Source organism: Lithobates pipiens, unplaced genomic scaffold (genome assembly GCF_037356315.1).
Source record: "Lithobates pipiens isolate NorthernLeopardFrog02 unplaced genomic scaffold, aLitPip1_a1.2 Scaffold_10, whole genome shotgun sequence".
Lineage (NCBI taxonomy): Eukaryota > Metazoa > Chordata > Amphibia > Anura > Ranidae > Lithobates > Lithobates pipiens.
The window spans coordinates 191,373,633-191,394,287 of record NW_027507686.1 but is presented as its reverse complement, the minus strand read 5'-3'; the positions used below and the strand labels follow the sequence as shown (position 1 = coordinate 191,394,287).

At 42.2% G+C, this 20,655-nt stretch overlaps 1 protein-coding gene across 3 annotated transcripts in view; it reads left to right on the top strand.

The window, feature by feature from the left end:
• Positions 1 to 20,655, top strand: part of KCNQ1 (potassium voltage-gated channel subfamily Q member 1) — a 202,200-nt gene that overhangs the window by 118,743 nt on the left and 62,802 nt on the right. For all 3 annotated transcript variants that reach the window (XM_077460779.1, XM_077460780.1, XM_077460778.1), the window contains one exon: positions 18,871 to 18,961. In XM_077460779.1, coding sequence (XP_077316905.1) covers positions 18,871 to 18,961 — 91 coding nt within the window. The remainder of the gene's footprint in view (positions 1 to 18,870; positions 18,962 to 20,655) is intronic.

Below are 20,655 nucleotides of genomic sequence, written 5' to 3'. Positions count from 1 at the left end.
AGGTGTTATCAGAGACGTTGACCTGTTGGAGGCATGCCATGTTTGTGAGAACCAGTGATACGGTAAATTGTTGGCAGAATAATATCCCTTTTATTTATGTATGACCACAGCATTTTGGGTTATGCAAGCCTTCTTCCCCTGAAAAGCTTATTTACATGAATAAAATGTTGTTGATGGCCATTCCATGCAGGGTAAGTCTGTGTGGGGTAGACTGTAGAGTTGGTGCCTAAGGCTGGCCATACATTATACAACTTCCTTATTCAATTTCCTTTAGATTTACCTACAACTATGTAGTGCAAAGACATGCCTGATTTGTGTACAAACTGAAAGTGTTTAGGTTTGACCTCCTATTATACAGTTTTGGTACATCTAAAGAAAATTGTATAATGTATGGCCAGCCTAACTGTATATTATAGCTATGCATATAGGAAATATCCCACAGTTTTTGTATTTTCTATTTGGGGCAGCAAATGAAATGGATTTTCACATGTTTGCCAGACGAGTCTTACCAGCTTGCTGGAAAAAAGGCTGTTTACAGAACAATGTAGCTCAAGCTGTGATCTAAGCGCAGGCATTTTATTCCGTACACAATACAAAAACTGATCAGTTTACAAATGTAAAAAAAAAAAAAAATGTAAACTATTAAAGCCAATTCACAGCACAACTGTTGGGCTGTGCAGCTGAAAGCAATGACCTTTTAACCATTGTTTACAAAATGCATTGCGCTGGTGTATGCTAGATGAAAATGAAGCATGCTGCACCTAAATGCCATGCAATGCACCCCAACATACAGTATATATTAAATACAGTAAATATTTTGGCTCCTGCTGTGAAAAAAAGCACAAATGCCAACACATTTAAAAAATACTTGCCAATGCATGAAAACAAAAATTGTGTTTAATGTGCATATACCATGTGAATACAGATGGTGAGACTAGAGCTTTATATTCCTATTAGAGTGGTCGTTAACTTTATAATTTAAATTAAGAAAAATCCTTCTGCAAAGTATTAACATTAAATGCTAGTATGCATTGCTTGCTAGGTCCTTATGAAAAATAGATACCTTATGAAAAAGGCATCTATCCACAAAAAGTAAAAACGACACAGAGCGGCAAGCCACGTGGCTGGTGCATAGACTCGGGAGCGACGAGCCACATGGCTAGAGATGAGACCTTCCACAAACATTGAGTACAGTGCAAAAGACAAAGTTTTCCTAGCAAACGGGAAAAGCATCACTGCCGAAGGTAAAGGCCAGGGTTTGCTGAACTGCATCACACCACAAGGCAAGCAAAGTATCCTTGTAAAGAAAGTACTGTATGTTCCAGAACTAGAAGGCAGCCTTCTATCAGTGAAAAGTCTTGCACACAATGGTCTCACGATTAAGTTCCAGGGTATTGAATGCACAATTCACAATAATAGGCAATGCCTCACAAAAGGAAAACTAGATGATCACCTATACAAGGTCATCGCCACAGACCAGCAAGCCAATATAGTATCTAATGCTCTACACAACAAATATATTCACTTATGGCACAAGCGGCTGGGGCACAGAAGTCCAGAAGCTATACAGGACATTATAAAGAGAGGCGTATCAGAAGATTTGACAATAGAGCCTCGCAAAGTGCTCAGGAAATGCAAGTTCTGTATTGAAGCAAAGGCCACACATACTTCACTTCCACAGGCATCTCAAAAAATGACCCACCCCCTGCATCTCATACACAGTGACGTATGCAGTCCAATGAAAACTCCCACGTCAGGCAGGAACAGATATCTACTGACTTTCGTTGATGATTATTCCAGGTACACATTTACTTATCGGATGAAACATCAGCGAAACTTCAAGAGTTCGTTGCAATGTCTAGCAATAAATTCCAATGCAAACCAGGAATAATGCATACCGCCAATGATGGAGAATACATAAGAAGTGGCCTCATACCTGAAGAGACGAGGAATAGTACACCAGACAACCACACCATAAACTCCTGAACAAAATGGTGTAGCAGAAAGGAAAAATCGCACTCTAATAGAAATGGCCTGGTGCATGTTGTTGGATGCCAACCTACCTCACAAATACTGTGGAGAAGCAGTCATAACTGCAACCTACCTACAGAACAGACTACCCTTGAACCATTAAAAGTACTCCACTCGAAATGTGGCATGGATCAAAGCCTAGCATAGGGCACATCGGAGTATTTGGATGTAAAGCATATGCCTATATTCCAAGTGAAAAGTGATCTAAGCTGGAGAACTATAGAGGGCATTGTAGTAGGCTACAGCGAGCAAACAAGGGGTTACAAAATCCTACACCCAATGACTGACAGACAATAAGCCGTAGTGTTTATTTTGATAAGAATCCATCAGAAACACAAATCCCGTGAAGTGAATATGCCAAGCAAACCAGAAGAAAAGGTCAAAGCGAACTTATGCAGGTGTCACAACAGGAGCTGGAACTCTCAATGCCTAAACCAAGTTCCCCACCAGATCCTGCTGAACTGCCTGAAGTCAGAAGCTCACTCGCACTATCAAGGGGATACCACCCTGCAAGCTGTCATACGGTCAAAACACAGCATACTTGAACCGACATCCTGGAAAGACAGAAAAACTGCCAAAACATGAAGCCAATAAATGGAGAAAGGCAGCAGAAGAATTGGTCACTTCAAGAAAATAAATCCTGGACACTCGGTGCTCCCTCCTAACCGCAAAACTATAGGAAGTAAGTGGACTTTCAAAGTAAAGTAAAGTCAGACACAAAGGGAATATCCAGACTAGTTGCCAAAGGTTACTCCCAGAAATTCAGTGAAGATTACGATGAAACATTCGCTCCCGTCGTAAAACAATCCATCAGAGTGCTATTTAGCACTGCAGCTGGAAAGACCATGCAAGTGAAATGCCTAGATGTCAAAACTGCTTTTCTATATGGAGAAATTAAGGAAAACCTCCTACATTGAGAAACCACCAGGGTTTGCGCAACATTGTGTAAACTACAGAAAAGCATCTAGGGTCTTAAACAATCTCCAAGGATGTGGAATGAGAAAGTGAAAAAAGTACTTACCAGAGAAGGATTCTCAAGAAGTAAAGCAGACCCGTGTCTACTCCAAGAATCAGGAAAACAGATGGATATACATCCTTATTTATGTCGATGACGTAACCTGTTTTGAACAAGAAGGGGATTACAATCAGTTCACAAGCTGAAAGAACATTTTGAAATCAAAGAGCTAGGGAACATTGGCTACTATCTGGGAATCCCAATGGAGATAGAGAAGATGATGAAAGTTATCTTAACCAATCTCAGAAAATCCTCTGAAATCTTGGAACAATTCCATATGCAAGATGCAAAGGAAGTGAAAACTGCTATGGAACCAGGCTATCAAAAGAGCAATGAAGCAAAAAACTAGCCAACAATGACACGTATTGCAGAGCAATAGGTAAGCTACTATATATTGCCACTGACAAGACCAGACACATCTGCAGCAGTAGGCATACTATGTAGGAAAATCGGCTCCCTGTCAGCGTGACTGGAATGCTGTAAAAAGTGTAATGCAGTACCTCAAAGGAACAATTCAGATGAAGTTCTGGCTACCAGCAACATCCAATCCAAAACTGGTCGGATATGTGGATGCTGATTGGACTGGGGACTGCACAGACTGAAAATCCACAAGTGGATTAATCTTCCAGTATGGGGAAGGAACCATATGTTGGTCTAGCTAAAAGCAAACAACTGTCGCTCTATCTTCAACTGAAGCAGAGTACATTGCAGCCGCATACGCATGTCAAGAAGCGATATGGTTTAGTCAACTTTTTGTGGACATTGGGATAGATCTGTCAAAACCAGTTCCCATTTTTGAAGACCAGGGATGTATAAAATGTACGCAATCCAAAAGGGTCAATCCTAGAACCAAACACATCGACGTCCAGTATCGCCTACTGAGGGACAATCAAGCGCAAGATGTTATTGATATTCAATACTGCCTGTCAGAGGAGATGACTGCTGATGCACTCGCCAAGCCTTTGTTGAAGAAATGTCCTAATTTATATCCAAAAGAACCTGAATAGCATGCCGTTGAGAAGAGGTGTTGGAAGGACAACAGCATATAATGGAAAGTACTGTGAACTGTATGCATTATACTTCTCTATGCAGCAAGTGGCGCTGTAGTGTTGTAGTATTCTATGATATAGCAGGATGTGATGTCCATGTTGAATGCACTTGTTTGTTCTCTTCCTGCCTCCATGCTGAAAAGATATGTATCTGCTATTGCTGCAAACAAGAAGCTTCCAGTTCATGATTTCAATACACAGTTAACGCCATCTTCCCTCTGGGTTCACAGGCTCCAGTTTGAGTCACAGCCGCGGTACAGAACTCTGAAGGAACAGCATGATCGTATGACGAATATTTCCTAAACTGTGCACGTTGAGGAGATTTTCATTTTACTTACAGGTATGTTATGTTATAAGCACACCTGTAGGTAAAATTCACAAAGCTCTCCTGGAGCCTCTCCTCACCGCAAGGTCACCAATGACTTCAGTAGCAGGGTTTTATAGTGGAAGAGAAAAAGAAAGAAGGGCAGGATGGATTTCTTCAGCCAGTAAAAGGCCACAGTCCAAGTTCCCCTCTGCTTATGTGAAATATCAGAAAACAAAAAGGTTGGACACCCTTGGTCTATCAAAAGACCACAAAGCATTTTTTGACTCCTTTTGTTATAAACCAAGAGGGTCAACTTCATCTGCTAAGTGGAGACCTATGTCACACATGTGGTGGGTTGGTGGTGAAATGGATATTTTGATGATGGGCAACTCCTATCCTCATATTGATTAGTGGTTCCAAATTAATAACTACTGCAGTAGGGAACAGACACAAAAGATACGCTCAGCATCTTTCCAAATAACCGTTCTCCTTTATTATGATGCATTTGAAGGTTTTTATACACATGATTACGTAGGTATCACATTAATATTACAATTGTACGTTTATGGTAACAAGGGGCGTTACATAGGCAGGCTAATTCTAATCAGGACTTGAAAGAATGCAAAACATGTTCTGAAAACATTTAGTGCCATGTGCACAGTGAGGGCATTGTGCAATACATATAAAATAGAATACAATTATATACAGAACCTACAAATTTCCATTACAGTGGCACTTAGACCCCTTTCACACTGAGGCGGTTTTCAGAAATGGCCTCAAAATAGCACCTGAAAACTGCCTCCAATTTGTTTCAGTATGTATTTTCACAGTGGGGAGGTGCGCTTGTGGGACGTTAGGAAAAGTCCTGCCAGCAGCATTTTTGAGGTGGTTTGGGAGTGCTCCCAAAATGCCCTGCCCATTGAAATGAATAGGCAGTGCTTCCAAAGCACCTGAAAAGCTCTTCAGAAGCGCCACAACAGACATTTTAACCCCTTCTTTGGGGTTAAAAGCGCCCACTAGCGACCAAAAAGCGCTGCTTAAACAGCGCTAATGTGCCACTAAAATGAGCTGCTCTTTAGCGCTGCTTCGGCCCCAGTTTGAAAGGGGTCTAAAGTGGATATTGCAACTGAAAAATAGTAATACTTTCTCTTACGAAGGAACTAGATCAGTTATATAAAACATCTGCTGATTCTACTACTTCAGAGTATTGCTTGAACAGAAAAACGTCTAGAATGTCTAGAATCTTATCTGCTAAAGTTGAAAAAGCACTAAGATGGTCTAAATCAAAATTTTTATTTATATGGTAATGGCACCATGTTTGCTAAAAAAATTAATCTATCAATCCTCTTCATATTTATAAATACTTCTACAGGTTTTGCTACTTCTCATCCACAGGATGTACTGAAAATGTTTGAAAACTTTTACTCAAAACTTCTTGGCAATATATGATCTTATTGTTATGACGTTACGGTTTCTGAGATTAATTCATTCATGCCTTTCAAGCTATATACCATCATCCTAAGATTCTTATTCAATTACCAGGCTATAATTAACACTTTTTCCAACTCGGTCAAGGTATGAGACAAGTATGCACTTTATCCCCATTGCTTTTTGCACTAGCCATTGAACCTCTTGCAATTGCCATTTTAAGTCATCCTGATATTACTGGTTATTCTACTAGAAGTTCTAATTTCAAACTCTGTATGTATGCAGGTGACGTTCTGATGTTTTTGTCCAATCATGTTATTTCTTTACCAAATTTACTTGAGGGCCTTGCTAAATTCGATAAGTTATCCAGCCTTACAGTTAATATCAATAAGACTGTGGTCTTACCGATTTACTTTCTCTCCTTCTGATATTGATTCCCTTAAAACGTCATTTCTGTTTACGTGGTCCAATTTTTCTACCTCCTACTTGGGATTCATCCTTCCCTTGACTATAATTTATTTTTTAATTATAACTACCCTCATTTAGTAAATATTAAACTACTTAAAACTTAGTCCTCATATCATATTTCTTTTTTAGGTAGAGTAGTTGCTATTAAGATGTATATCCTTCCCAAACTTTAATATTTGTCCTGATTTTTACCCATTTTTCTATCCAAGACATTTCTTCTTCAAATTCGATCTAATCTTAAAAAATTTAGATGGCTTAATAAACCTCCACGATTTGCTAAAAATGTTTTGCACTTGTTGACCAAATTATGCTGATGGACTGTATGTTTCACACACTACATAACTCCAATCCGTCTTTTGATGCTAAATGGACACCTTGGTTTATTTACAGACTTCCGAAATAATTTAGTTCTTTGGCACATTCATTCTTTTATTGTTTATCTTCCATTTTGCTTAAAGAGGAAGTAAACCCTGATGGGTTTACTTCCTCTTTCATTCCCTGCAAAGGCAAAGCATAATGGACTACTATGCATCGACACGCGCGGTAGCTCTGTCGTTGAAAATGCCGCACTCAGTGCGCCTGCGCGCCGCTGTCTACGGCGCATGCGCCGTAGACGGTGGTGCCTGTCTTCGGGCAAATATCTCCTAAACCGTATAGGTTTAGGAGATATTTCTTGGACCTACAGGTAAGCCTTAATCTAGGCTTACCTGTAGGTCAAAGTGGTTTGTAAGGGTTTACAACCACTTTAATATTTGTGTAAAAATATTTATTATATCATATTATTTTATTTACTCTTGGAAGTAATTTTTTAATTACATGTATTGTTACTTCTATATCATAAGTGTATTTAACTTCTTTAAATTATAATTGTGTTTTTTTTTTTTTATTTGTTTGATTTGTGCTAGCAAGCGCTGTTTACACACAAGGAACACTCCTGTGGGTTTTTTCTAAGGATCCCTAATATCCTGTGGACTTGTTTCCTTTTAGTTGAGAAAAATGCAGACAAGACACAGGTGCCAAAACACCACCAAAGTGTGTTAAGGCTAAATGTATTTAGGTTCTATTGGGGTCAGGCAGTCTGGGAAAAGTGCGTGCGTCAGAGAGAAATTATCTTGCTTGTTAAACAACAAACATGTAGCTGCATTTACTGACTTTTCCCAAAACTGGGAAAGTTAGCCAGTTGTGAAATGGTTTATTTACATGTAATATAGTGCGCTTATTTATTTTGTTGTTCTTCATGAGGAAGTCCATGTATTTCAGTCATGACTGGAGCCAGCTGGCAATGGTAATGTGCCAACAGAGAAGCTGCCAAAGTAAACTTCTCAAGGCAGGGTTATAGTTTTGATTGCAGCCGTTGTGCAAATGGATGTGCACAGATGTGATGTAGTGATGACTGAAGGTATACCTTAGGGTTTGTAGAGACTTAAAAGGACATTCAATATGAGGATACCTGCAACTTTTACGCTGACTTGATTAACCAAATATGTAACGTAATGCATGCAAATATTTGTTCAAGGATGCATCATTAAGAGGGCTTATTGTAAATGTCAAGGGCCCTTAACATCACTCGCATTGAATAGATTTTAGAACTGCCTAATCTCTCTGAAAACAATGCAGGTTGTATAGGTTGACCACACCGGTGATCTGCCTTGGGATGACCACACTCATTGTACTGTCTATGGAGGAGCAGTTCAGGAAATTTTAGAACAACTTACCTTTTCTCATCGTCATAACACGGGGGTGGAGTTCTCTAGTTTAGAGAGACCAAGACCAGATTGATATAAACGGCTAACAGTGAAGCACAGGCAGAGTGTACAAAAAGCTACAAATTCACTGGATTAATAGCAGGCTCAACAGGTTTTATTTTTTTATTTTTATTTTTTTGTACTTGCAGAACAGCTGCAGCAAAACATCTTGGTTCTGTCCCTCATTGACATGCTATATCTTACTATGTACTATCATCATAGGTGTGTGCAGCCTCTTGCATTAGGGTGTCCACCCCAAAGTAGGGGAATGGGCACTGCACGTAGCGATTAGGATGTGTCCTGGCACACCCCCTGCACACGCCTAGGAGTATCATTTATTACAGGTGGCTATAACACAAGATTGACATTGTCAAGTCAACATTTAACAAATTGTGGCCTTATATATTTCAACAGCTTATTCAGCAGTTTGTTTGATTAACTTAAAGTGGAGGGCCACCCTAAAAAAAAATATATATATTCTTTAAAAAAAAAAAATAACCCTTTGGGAAAAAAAAATTATCTTACCAGGAACCCCTGTTGCTAGGCAGTCTTCCTAATCTGCCTCTTCCTACTCCGCGTTATCTCTGGTCTATTCTCCTCCTCGCGTTGTCTCCTGGGTAATGGGGCGCACTGTGTTCTGGGAACTGTGTGTTTCCTAACACAGCGTGTCCCATTCACAAAGCGCCATGCAACTCGCGCATGCACAGTAGGAAATGGGCAGTGAAGCCGTTACCCTTAGTGAGTATGGCGGCGCGGGGCCACGAGAGCCTTGGGCGGCCGACATCGTGAGCGCCCTGGAAAGGTAAGCGTCCTTATTAAAAGTCAGCAGCTACTTTTTTTTTTTTTTTTTTTTTTGCTGCTGACTTTTTAAAAAAAAATTCCCCTCTGGAACACCCCTTTAAACAGAATATGTAAATTGGAACTGGCATATGTAAATTATAAATTTTGTACTTGACCCAGCAGCCTCTGAAAAATTTCCTTTTGTAATATGTTGAGGATTTTTTTTTTTTTTTTTTATTTTAACTAACTTTCAGGCAAGCTTGCAGCCCCCTGGCTCTGAGTACATGCTGCTGCTGGGAAATTGATTGCTTCTTCAGCATAATGCAGAGCAGATCCAGTTTTCATTCTGCCCTCTATTGGCAGTAGGAAATGCTTATTAAAGCAAGCATACAGTATATACTTTATACACATTGGGCCAAGTCCTACTACTGAAAAGCGTATTAATATTTGTAAAGGTGACCCTTTATTGCAAGTGCAGTTGTGCTTAAAAGGATAGCTTTAATATAATTGCTTCCCCCTACCTCAAATGATTCACACTGCCCTGGTCTACCCCATAGACAGTCATGCAGCACTGGAAAGTTGCATCAATTACTCTGGTAAATGTTACAAAAATGACTTTGTATGTACACTACCGCAAGGGTTGGCAAACCTGGAAAGGTATAGATCTACCTGAACAACCTGGAGAAGATCCAAGGTGTGTAGCTTGAGTTGACATATAAGCACCGAATCTGCCCAAAAAAAGTAAAAAAAAATAAAATCTGGTCCCGATGGCTGGGCTTTACTTTGTCTACACATTCTACCCTTTCATTGGGAGATGACCTGAGAAGCTAGAAGAATGAACTGTCAATGGTTGTATGCAATGCAGACTTCAGAGGCCAGTGGGTAGTATTAAGTGTTCATCGATCAGTAGAAGTATTTTAACCAAGTTCAGTGGTCATTAGTAGTATGTAACGAAAAGTTTAGCGCCCATTAGTAGGTAACATGGTATGAGGCACTACAGGTAGCAGCATGTCCTCCCCTCTGTCATACGCTGAACTCAGAGCTGTCTGTCTGTATGTCCCTCGGGCTTTCACACTGGAGTGCATGAAGCAGCTGTTTTAGGGTGTTTTACAGGCGCTATTTTTAATGATATAGCGCCTGCAAAACGCCCTCAGTGTGAGAGAGGTCTTGGAGAGAAGTACCTGCACACTGACATACTTGTTTTAGCTTTATTTACAGGGAAAGCTGTGTAAAAACACTTTGTGTCAGTGTTTGTGATTGTACACTTTTTTGAATGTCCAGCAGCCCTAAACTGAGTCTCTAGCCAAATGTATTTTTTGGAAGGAGTAGGGAATGGCTAGATTTCCTGCCAGATTTTTCTAATTGTCCGGCTGGAGAGATTCATCCTTTGTCCTGGTGACCATTGTCACTTGGGCAAAAAGCGATGGGAAGTCCAGATTTTACAGTCCTTGCTGGAACAGAAGCTTAGAGGAAGACTAGGGGAATCTTAAAGGAAGAGTTGGGACATTTGTTCCAATGACAACCAAGGAGGCATATCTGTTACTTTTGGGAGATTTATTTTCATTTTCTACTGTGGAAAGGTATTTCATGAAAAATGCCTCAAAAGGACACATAAAAAATAACATTGTACACAAATTTAAGGCATATTTCAGTTTTACCATGACGTAAAATGCGGCTTCCATCACTCTCGTGCAGAGGCGCAACTAGAATCTTCAGGGCCCCAGTGCAAGAAACCATGAAGGGTCTTCCTGTCACCCCCCCACCCCCCCCCCCCCCCCCCAATCTGAGCCCCGGGCTTCTAGTTCTGGGAGGGCATCCATGGACATCCTCCCAGAACTCTGCCTACAGTATGTCCCCTCGAGCGTGCATCCAGCACTCTGTGACTGCTTTGACCTTCAGACACAGCTGAACACAGATTTTGATAAAGGGACAATCACAGCATTGCTTTACCATGTCATCAGCTGATCACAAGTAAACAGACATGCTCGTTATTGGCAGTCCTTTCCTCCCATGCGGTGTCTGTGTGAGGAAAGGAGAGCCATTATCAGTGTAAACAATGTACTATCTTGCCAGTTTATCAGGGCACTGATAATCGGTGTCCTGGTTCAGTGCAGCCCCATTAGTTCTCATCGATGCCGCCTATCTGTGCTGCCTATTGGTACCCATCAGTGCCACCCATCAGTGCTCATCAATGCTGCCTTTCAGTGCCTCAGCATGACTCTGAGCTGAGAGCATCTCTCTCTTACAGCCCATAGCCAGTACTGACAAAGCCTCCCTTGCACGGATGGGAGAGGAGGGAGCTGATCTGCTCCTTCTCCAGCCCCTCCTTCTGTGTGTCCATCACAGGAAGTGTGAAACACAGGAGCTGAATGATCATATTCAGCTGCTTAGCTTCCCATGGTACACTCAGGAGGAGAGGGGCAGATCAGCACTCTCCTCTCCCATCAGTGCGAGGGAGGAGGAACTGTCTGTGCAGGTCCTGGGCTGTATGAGAGAGACTCTCTCAGTTCAGAGACCTGCAGCAAGCAACCCCATTGGGCTCCCCCCCCCCCCAACAGTGGCAGAATGCCAGGGCCCAGTTGCAAGTGCAACCTTAGCGACCCTGGTAGATTGCCACCGCTCATGTGTCATAAAGCTAAGCCAAAGTCACAGGGTTTCTGGCCACCAGGTACATTGTGGTTGTATCATGTATCATTAGAGACTTCCAAAATGTATGTTTTCAGTCAGCTAGACCCCATCTGGTTATATTAGAAGTGTGACGGAAAGACGAGCATGGTGCAAGATTATGCAGAACAACTAAATAGAAAGATCACCCAGCATATGTATTATGCACATATGGCTGCCCCTATACATACAGTGGGAATTAAAAGTATGTGCTTAAAGTGGTTGTAAACCCTTAAGCCCCGTACACACGAGAGGACTTATGTCCGACAGACTTCCGAAGGAGTTCTGCCGGAGTTCCGACAGAGTTCTGACGGACTTTTTGACTGAGCGGACTTGGCCACACACAATCACACCAAACTCTGACGGATTCGAACGTGATGACGTACGACTGGACTCGAATAAGGAAGTTCATAGCCAGTAGCTGCCCTAGCGTCGGTTTTAGTCCGTTGGAATAGCATACACGCGAGCGAATTTTTTGGTAGGAACTGGGTCCTGCGGAGTTCCGGCGGAAAAATTTGAAGCATGTTCCATTTTCTAAAGTCTGTCAGACTTTTGCGAATCAAAAGTCCGTTGCAGCCCACACACGATCGAATAGTCTGACGGAATCATTCCGTCGGACTTTGGATGTTGAAAAGTCCGCTCGTGTGTACGGGGCTTTACAAACCACTTTGACCTACAGGTAAGCCTAGATTAAGGCTTACCTGTAGGTCCAAGCAATATCTCCTAAACCTATATGGTTTAGGAGATATTTGCCCGAAAACGGGCACCGCTGTCTATGGCGCACTGAGCGCGGCATTCTCAGCGACGGAGCTGCCGCGCGTGTCGGCTCCCGTGCGCATGCGCGGGAGTGACGGCTTCGCTGAATGACAGCGGCGGAGCTGCGAGACCCCACTAACAAGATGGATGCGGCGGACTACAGGGGACAGCGGTGACATCGCTGGCTCCTGTGTCAGGTAAGTGACACATAATGGGCTACTATGCGATGCATAGTAGTCCATTATGCTTTGCCTTTGCAGGGAATGAAAGCGGAAGTAAACTCATCAGGGTTTACTTCCTCTTTAAACGGAGAACATACAAACCATTCTAATTTCTGCGGTCTTTACACACCCATTAAACATTCACAGTGCTGGAGGAAAAAGTAAGGGAACCCCCAAAGTTAATATCTTATCGTCCCTCCTTTAGCCACAAATAACTTCAGGAAAGCGCTTTCGGTTTCTCTGGATCTGCTTTGTCTCAGACACATTTGTAGAATGTGAACGGTTCTCTTGAAGTCATTCCGCTGCATCTCTATGGGGTTAAGGTCTGGGCTCTAACTGGGCCGCTCCAAAAGGCAATTTTTTATTTTTTTTCCTGAAGCCAGACCGTGGTGGATTTACTTTGGTGCTCCGGGTCGATGTAGCTTAGTGGGTGATGCAGCAGAACAAAGTAACGAGAGGAAGCTTATTTCGTTCACATGTCCATAACCTATGATGAAACCATGTTTTATCTCTTAATTTGAAATGCAGCCAGGTATATAAAATTTCCCTTCAGCTCATGTGTTTGTTTAAATTCATACGTATTTTATATATTGCCAAAATATTTCAACTTAACCCGTTAATGTGGATGGTTGTTGTGACGTCGTTTGGGTAATACTGTAATATCAGTTACCAAATATATGGAAAGAGTGAGAAGGAAATTGAAACTGAGTAAATAGAAACCAATGATTCAGTGTATTTGGCAGGACCCTAATGGGAGTTTAAATGGCATAGGTGTTTATGGAAGGTGTGCAAACGAGAAAATATATGGTTGCTCATAGCAACCAATCAACTACTGCCATTTCCTCAACTAAAAGTTTAAAATGAGCTAAGCATTCTGATTGGTCGCTTTGTAATCATCCTATCCTATCCCAAGTAATTATCTTATTGGCATACTTTTCAACTAAAAGCCCATATGTTTGCTTTTTAAATCTCTTGGCAACTCAAGTGGCAAGAGATCTTTTTGTTACAATTTAAATAATGCGCTACAAGCTTGTTGGATGTAGAGAATACTTTACTTTCATGGAGGAATATCAGAACATGTCTTACAGCATGCCTTGATCGTGGAACAGGAAACGGGAATATAAGAGAACACACTGAGAAAGTCAATACTTTCTCTGATTACATTACCATAGAATACACACTATAATGCTGCAGTGCCACCTGCTGGATAGAAAGCTATAATGCATGTACACGGTCACAGTATGTAAGCAGATTGCTGCTGTTCTTCCAACACGCCTTCTCAACAGCATGTGTATATATCTGGTGGGGAACTTTGTTTAGGCATTGTGAGTTCCACCTCCTGTTGTGACTCCTGCTTTGGGGCGAACTTTTCTTCTGGTTTGCTTGGCATATTCGCTTCACAGCTTTCAGGGATCTGTTTTCTGAAGGGCTCCCATCACAATAAGCACTATGGCTTATTGTCAGTCTTTTGTGTGTAGGATTCTGTAACCCTTAGTTTGCTCACTATAACCTACAAGAATGCCCTCTATGGCTCTGTTCTCCAGTTTGGATTACTTTTCACTTGGAATATAGGCATAGGCTTTATATCCATACACTGTAATATTTGATCCATGTCACATCTCGAATGGAGTACTTTTAATAGCTCTTGAGGGTAGTTTGTTCTGCAGGTAGGTTGTAGTAATGACTGCTTCTCCCAGTACTTGTGAGGTAGGTTGGCATCCGACAACATACATCTGGCTATTTCTCTAAGAGGGAGATAGATGTATATTAGTCTCGATTTTCCCTTTTTGTTTAGGAGTGTATGATGCGGTTGTATGGTGTGCTATTCCTTGTCCCTTCAGGTATGTGGCCACTTCTTTACTTATGTATTCTCCCCCATTGTCGGTGCGTATTTCTGGTTTGCGTTGGGATTTTGTTGCTAGACATGGCAACAAACTCTTGAAGTTTCTCTGTTTTCATTCTTGTGTTTCATCCAATAAATGGTTGTGTACCTGGAATAATCGTCAATGAAAGTCCGTAGATATCTGTTCCTGCCTGTGGTGGACTGGACTGCAGTCCAGTTCATTGGACTGCATACATCACTGTGTATGAGCTGCTGGGGTGGGTAGTTATTTTCTTTGAAATGCCCGTGGATTAGATCAATACAGCACTTGCATTTTATGAGCACCTTGCAAGGCTCTGTTGTCTTATGTTCTGATAAGCCTCTCTTTATAATGTCCTGTATAGCTTCTGGACTTCTGTGCTCCAGCTGCTTGTGCCATATGTGAATACATTGGTTGTGTAGGTCATTAGCTACTATATTGGCTTGCTGGCCTGTGGTGATGAGCCTGTATAGGCGATCATCCAATTTTCCTTTTGCAAGGCATTGCCTATTATTGTGAATTGTGCATTCATCACTCTGGAATGTAAAGCGGACCTTCACCCTCAAGTGGAAGTTCTGCTCATCGGAGCCCTCCCCCCCCCCTCCCGTGCCACAATTGTCACCTTTCGGGGGGGGGGGGGGTGCAGATACCTGTTTAATCCAGGTATCTGCACCCACTTCTGGGAATAGCTTGCCACAGCTGCCCCGCCCCCTGTTGTGTTCTGGGAAACACACAGTTCCCAGGACACAACGGGGACCAGCGAAGATGCGCAGCGCGTCTCGCATATGCGCAGTAGGGAACCGGGCAGTGAAGCCGTAACGCTTCACTTCCCGATTCCCTGACAGAGGATGGTAGCATTGCTCGTCATCTGCTGCAGACATCGCTGGACCCTGGAACAGGTAAGTGTCCATTTATTAAAAGTCAGCAGCTGCAGTATTTGTAGCTGCTAACTTTTTTAATATATATATATTTTTTTTTTTTCAGACGGCACGCCTCTTTAACTGTGAGACCCTTGTTTGCAAGACTTTTGACTGATAGAAGGCTGCCTTCTATTTCTGGAACATACAGCACTTTCTTTACAAGGATACTCTGCTTACCTCTTTGTGGTGTAATACAGTTAAGGAAGCCCTGGTCTTTACCTTCTGAGGTGATGCTTTCCCATTTGCTAGGAAAACGTCTTTTGCACTGTAATCAATGTTTGTGAAGGTCTCCTCGCTAGTCACGTGGCTTTTCGCTCCTGAGTCTATCCTAGGGTTGCCATCTTTTCTTCAAGTCAAACCCGAACACTTTAGCGGCATTTTTTTTTTATAGTATAAACTATAAATATATTTTGCTATTAAATAACATTTCTAATCATATTAAGTTAAGAACAAGAGTCCCCCTTTACATCAGAGTCCACAGAGTTCCCCCTTTTACATCTGAACTCGCAGAGTTCCCTTTCACTGTAAGGGGGGGACTCTGCAGACTCTGATGTAAGGGAGAACTCTGGGGACTCTGACTTAAGGGATGCTCTTGGAACCCATATTTAAGCGGGATACTGAGTGCTCTGATGTACAGAGAAGACTCTGATGTAAGGGGAAACACTGTGTCCTCTGGTGTAAAGGGGAACTCTGATGTAAGGGGTGCTCTGAGAACCCTGATTTACCTTAGTGTACTCACTCAGAGGCAGGAGAGAGAAGGGGGAGAGTTCAGTCACAGACAGGGATGGATGGTGAGCTCACTCACCCCTTGGCAGTCAGCACCTCTCATCCAGATGTAGCTGAGACTGCTGGATTTCACATTTCCGGCCCCAACTTACTTTCCTATTCTAAGGCACATCCCTGGCGATTGGAGTGTGGGCAGACACAGAGGGGTGGGAGGGAAGAGGAACAGATCGAGCCCTCTCTTGTCTCCTGTGTGTGTGTGTGTGTTTGTGGGGGGTTGTTAGTGTTGGCTTTGGGCAGTGTGAAAGAGAGTGTAACAGACACTCTCAGCTTAGACAACTGCAGCCAGCAACTCTGCTGGAAATCCATAGTCCAGTCTAAATAATGTGTCCGGGTTTCAGGTGGTCTGAAACCCGGATGCATGATTGCAAACCCGAACTGTCCGGGTGAATCCTGGACAGGTGGCAACCCTAGTCTATGCACCAGCTGTGTTGCTTGCCACTCCGTATTACGTTCAATGTGCCACTCTATGATGGGGCTGCAGTTTCTTTTGTGGTTGCTTTGACTCATTTGCAGATAGCTTTTGCTGCTTGGTTTTCAGATAGAACAGTCCTTTTGTAGGTGACCGGTCCGTTTACAGCAAAAACAGGCTCTGCTATCTCGGTTGTGCTTTGTATATCTTAAGAGCTTTGTCATCATGGTGCATATTTGCGTTCCTTCTGTCATATTCATCGATTAATTTGCCTTTGACAGAGTCAAGCGTTCTGCTGGGGTCTGGTTTCTAAAGCTAAATTAAGAGCAGTATATGTCTCTGGAAGGCTGCAAAGGAGCAGGGCAACAATATGGTTTTCTTTGATGTCCTCTCTGATGGCACGCAGCTGCTCTAGGATTTCTAGTTTAGCTTTCACGTGGTCACACATTTGTTTACCTTCTAGTCTTAGTAGCTCCTTAGTAGAAGTAGCTTACTGTTTTTAGACTTGAAAATTCATGCAGTTTCTGTAATGAAGTCCACATACCTTTGGCTTTTTTCTCTGTCCTTATGTGGATAAGCTGGTCATCTTGAACTAGCAAGCTTATAGTTGCTTTTTCTTGCCTATCTTTCCTGTTCCATTCCTCCATCTATCAGTTTGTGGGTCTGTCTATATTCAGCACTTGCCACAAGTCATCTATGCTAAAAATAATTTCTAGCTTGAACTTCCACAGCTGGTAATTTGCAGTAGCAAAGCTGAACAATGCCAACTTCACATCTGTACCACTTGCCATCCTTCAGTACCTTGTATACAGTACTCACTAATTCACTCTACTCGCCGAGTTGCAGAACTTTCCAGTGCCTGGGTGTTGCTGGGTTTGCTGGACCCAAAACCTGTTGTCAGCGTATTGAAATAATCCGTTGGAAGCTTGTTGGATGCAGAGAGTACTTTACTTTCATGGAGGAATATCAGAACACCTCTTACAGCATGTCTTTATCATGGAACAGGAAGCAAGAATTTAAGACACCCGCACTGAGAAAGATACTGGTTACTTTACCATATAATACACACTATAATGCTGCAGTGCCACCTGATGGTTAGACAGCTATAATGCATAAACACAGTCACAGTATGTAATACATGGACGTCCACCCAGAAAAACAAGACCGCACTGTAGCGGTCGGCAAGTGGTTTAGGTTGCTCTAGGCCTCTTGGCAGCCTCCCTGACCAGATTTCTTCAATGGAGGAACTTCCAGTTCTTGGTAATATCACTGTTGTGCCATATTTTCTCCACTTGATGACTGTCTTCACTGTGTTCCATGGTATATTGAATGCCTTGGAAATTTTGTACCATTCTGATACCTTTTAACAATGAGATCCTTCAGTTGCTTTGGAAACTCTCTGCAGACCATGGCTTTTGCTGTAGGCTGCAACTAAGAAAATGTCAGAAAAGACCTACTGAAACAGCTGAACTTTGGGGTTAATGAGAAGCATGTTAAATTATTGCAAGTGTGTACTGAATCCCATTTAACATAAATAGTATAAATATATATATATATATATATATATATATATATATGCCCCTTTCACGTTGGCGGTAAAGCGCCGATATTTAATGGCACATTACCATAGGATTTGTGGCGCTATTCGGCAGCAGAGGCATTTTTGATGGCGGTATAGCCGCGGTGCCCCATTGAGTTCAGTGGGCAGGAGCGGTGTATACACTGCTCCTTCACCGCTCCAAAGATACTGCTAGCAGGCCTTTTTTACCGTCCTGCTAGAGTACCACTCCAGTGTGAAAGCCCTCTGGGTTTTCACACTGGAGATACAGCAGTGGCTGTTTCAGGTCGGTTTTCAGGTGCTATTTTTTGCGCAAGAGCACCTGCAAAACGACCTAGTGTGAAAGGGGTCTTAATGCATCCTATGCATTAATGTGAAAAAAACGCCTGTCAGTCACCGGCCTCCCAGCCCCCCCCCCCCCCCCCCCCGTTTTACTTGCCTGAACCCCTTCACTGAGTCAGCGGGCACACACTGTCTCTCCACGGGCTCCCAGCTCTTGATTGGATAGATTGATAGCAACGCAGCCATTGGCTCCCATTGTTGTCAATCAAATCCAATGACGCAGGGAGGAATCCTGCATTTGGCCTCTATGGACACCGAATGCTGGACTAGAGAGCGCGCCCACAAGGGAATCCCCCAGGAGAGCGCTTCTCCCAGGGGGGTTATCTGATGGGGGAGGAGCCACCATGGGACCCCGGAAGACGAGGTTCAGGGCCACTCTGCAAAACGAGCTGCACAGTGGAGGTAAGTATATGTGTTTTATTTAAAAAAAAAAAAAAAAAAAAAAAAATACCCTTACAATCACTTTAATGATTTCCTAATGCGAAGTGTGACTGTATATAACACTGGCATATGTCTCTTCTTTTCACAGATTCCTTATAGTGCTGGTATGCCTTATTTTCAGTGTGCTTTCTACAATATCACAGTATTCCAATTTGGCCACAGAAACCTTATTTTGGATGGTATGTAAATTATGAAACGTCTTTCTAATATACTGATGTAAATTAAAACTGCAGACAAACTAGATAGTGGTGAAAGGTTTGACGCTCTGTTTTGTTTTTGTCCTCACTGAGGAGCTTTCTCCCAAGTATCGCATCCAATCTCTATATTATTATTGTATGTGTTTATTTTTAAAAGCCACTTTAACCGCTTGCCGACCAGCCGCCGTCATTATACTGCGTCAGGTTGGCTCCCCTGCATGAATCGCCGTAGGTGTCCGTCGCTCGTTTGCACGCACCCGGAGCCAAAGAACATGGCCGGCGGCCACGATGTCCACAGGCCACCTGTAATCGCTGCTCAGAGAGCCAGAACGGTCAATGCAAACCGACAGATCCCCGTTCTGACGGGAGAGAGAGAGCTGCTGTTCCTAGAGATCAGGAACAGTGATGTCTCTCCTCCTCCAATCAGTACACTCCCCCCACATTTAGAAACACCACCCTAGGGAACACTTAACCCCTTGATCGCCCCCTAGTGTTAACCCCCTTCCCTGACAGTGACCACAAATATGTAGAATAATACATATTGGCCTAAACTGATGAAGACATCATTTTTTTTTTTTTTTTTTTTTTTTTTTTTTATTTAGCAAAAGTAAAAAATATTAACATTTTTTCAAAACTGTCTTACTTTTTTATTTTTGTTTATAGAACAAAAAAATCCCACAAAGGTGATCAAATACCACCAAAAGAAAGCTCTATTTGTGAGAATAAAGGTCATGCATTTTGTTTGGGTATAACTTTGCACGACTGAGCAATTGTCAAAGTGACAAGGTGCCGTATCGCAAAAAATGGCCTGGTCATTAAGGGGTCATATCTCTCCGGTCCTTAAGTGGTTAAAGATAAAGCAATAGTGAAAAAAAACACCTGCGGGTTTAGACAATCATTTTGGGGTATTTTATTCTCCATTGGACAACTGGGTATATAGCAGAGGTGTGTCACATAGGGATATGTAACTGAGGGCTTAGCAGGGGTGTATCACGTACTTTGTATAAAAATGTCTCTCTCCAAAGTTGAGAGGCGAGCTTTATTGCTTTTTAGGTGGGCTTTTCATGTCTTTTCCAGGGGTAGAGCATAGGTCCAGCATTGTGTGTTTTAACATGCAGTGCCAATCTTCTCTATGGAAAATGTGTCTGTAAAACGAGTTGTATAAAAATACTTTTACTGGTATTTTATGTATTTTATGCACATAGTCATGGCCAAAAATGTTGGCACCCCTGCATTTCTGTCAGTTAATGCACCACTTCACCCAGAAATTTGTTGCAGTCACAAATGTTTAGGCATTCTCATGTTTATTTAATTTTGTTTGTAGTGGTATGACACAAAAAAAGCGAAGAAACAAAAAAGCCAAATCTGACCCATTCCACGCAAAACTCAAAAAATGGACTGGACAAAATTATCGACACCTTCTCAAAATAGTAAGAAATAATTGCATCCCAAGTTTGTGACGCTCCTGTAATTTTGTAATTAAACTCACCTGTATCAATTAAGAGGTGCTGACAATATAGAAATCGCACCGGCAACCAGTTAAAATGGTGAAAAATTGACTCCACCTATCTGTTGTGTGTCTGTGTGTGCCACACAGAGCATGGAGAAGAGAAAGAGACAACAAAGAATTGTCTGAGGATTTATAAACAAAAATTGTGGAAAGCATGGACAATCTC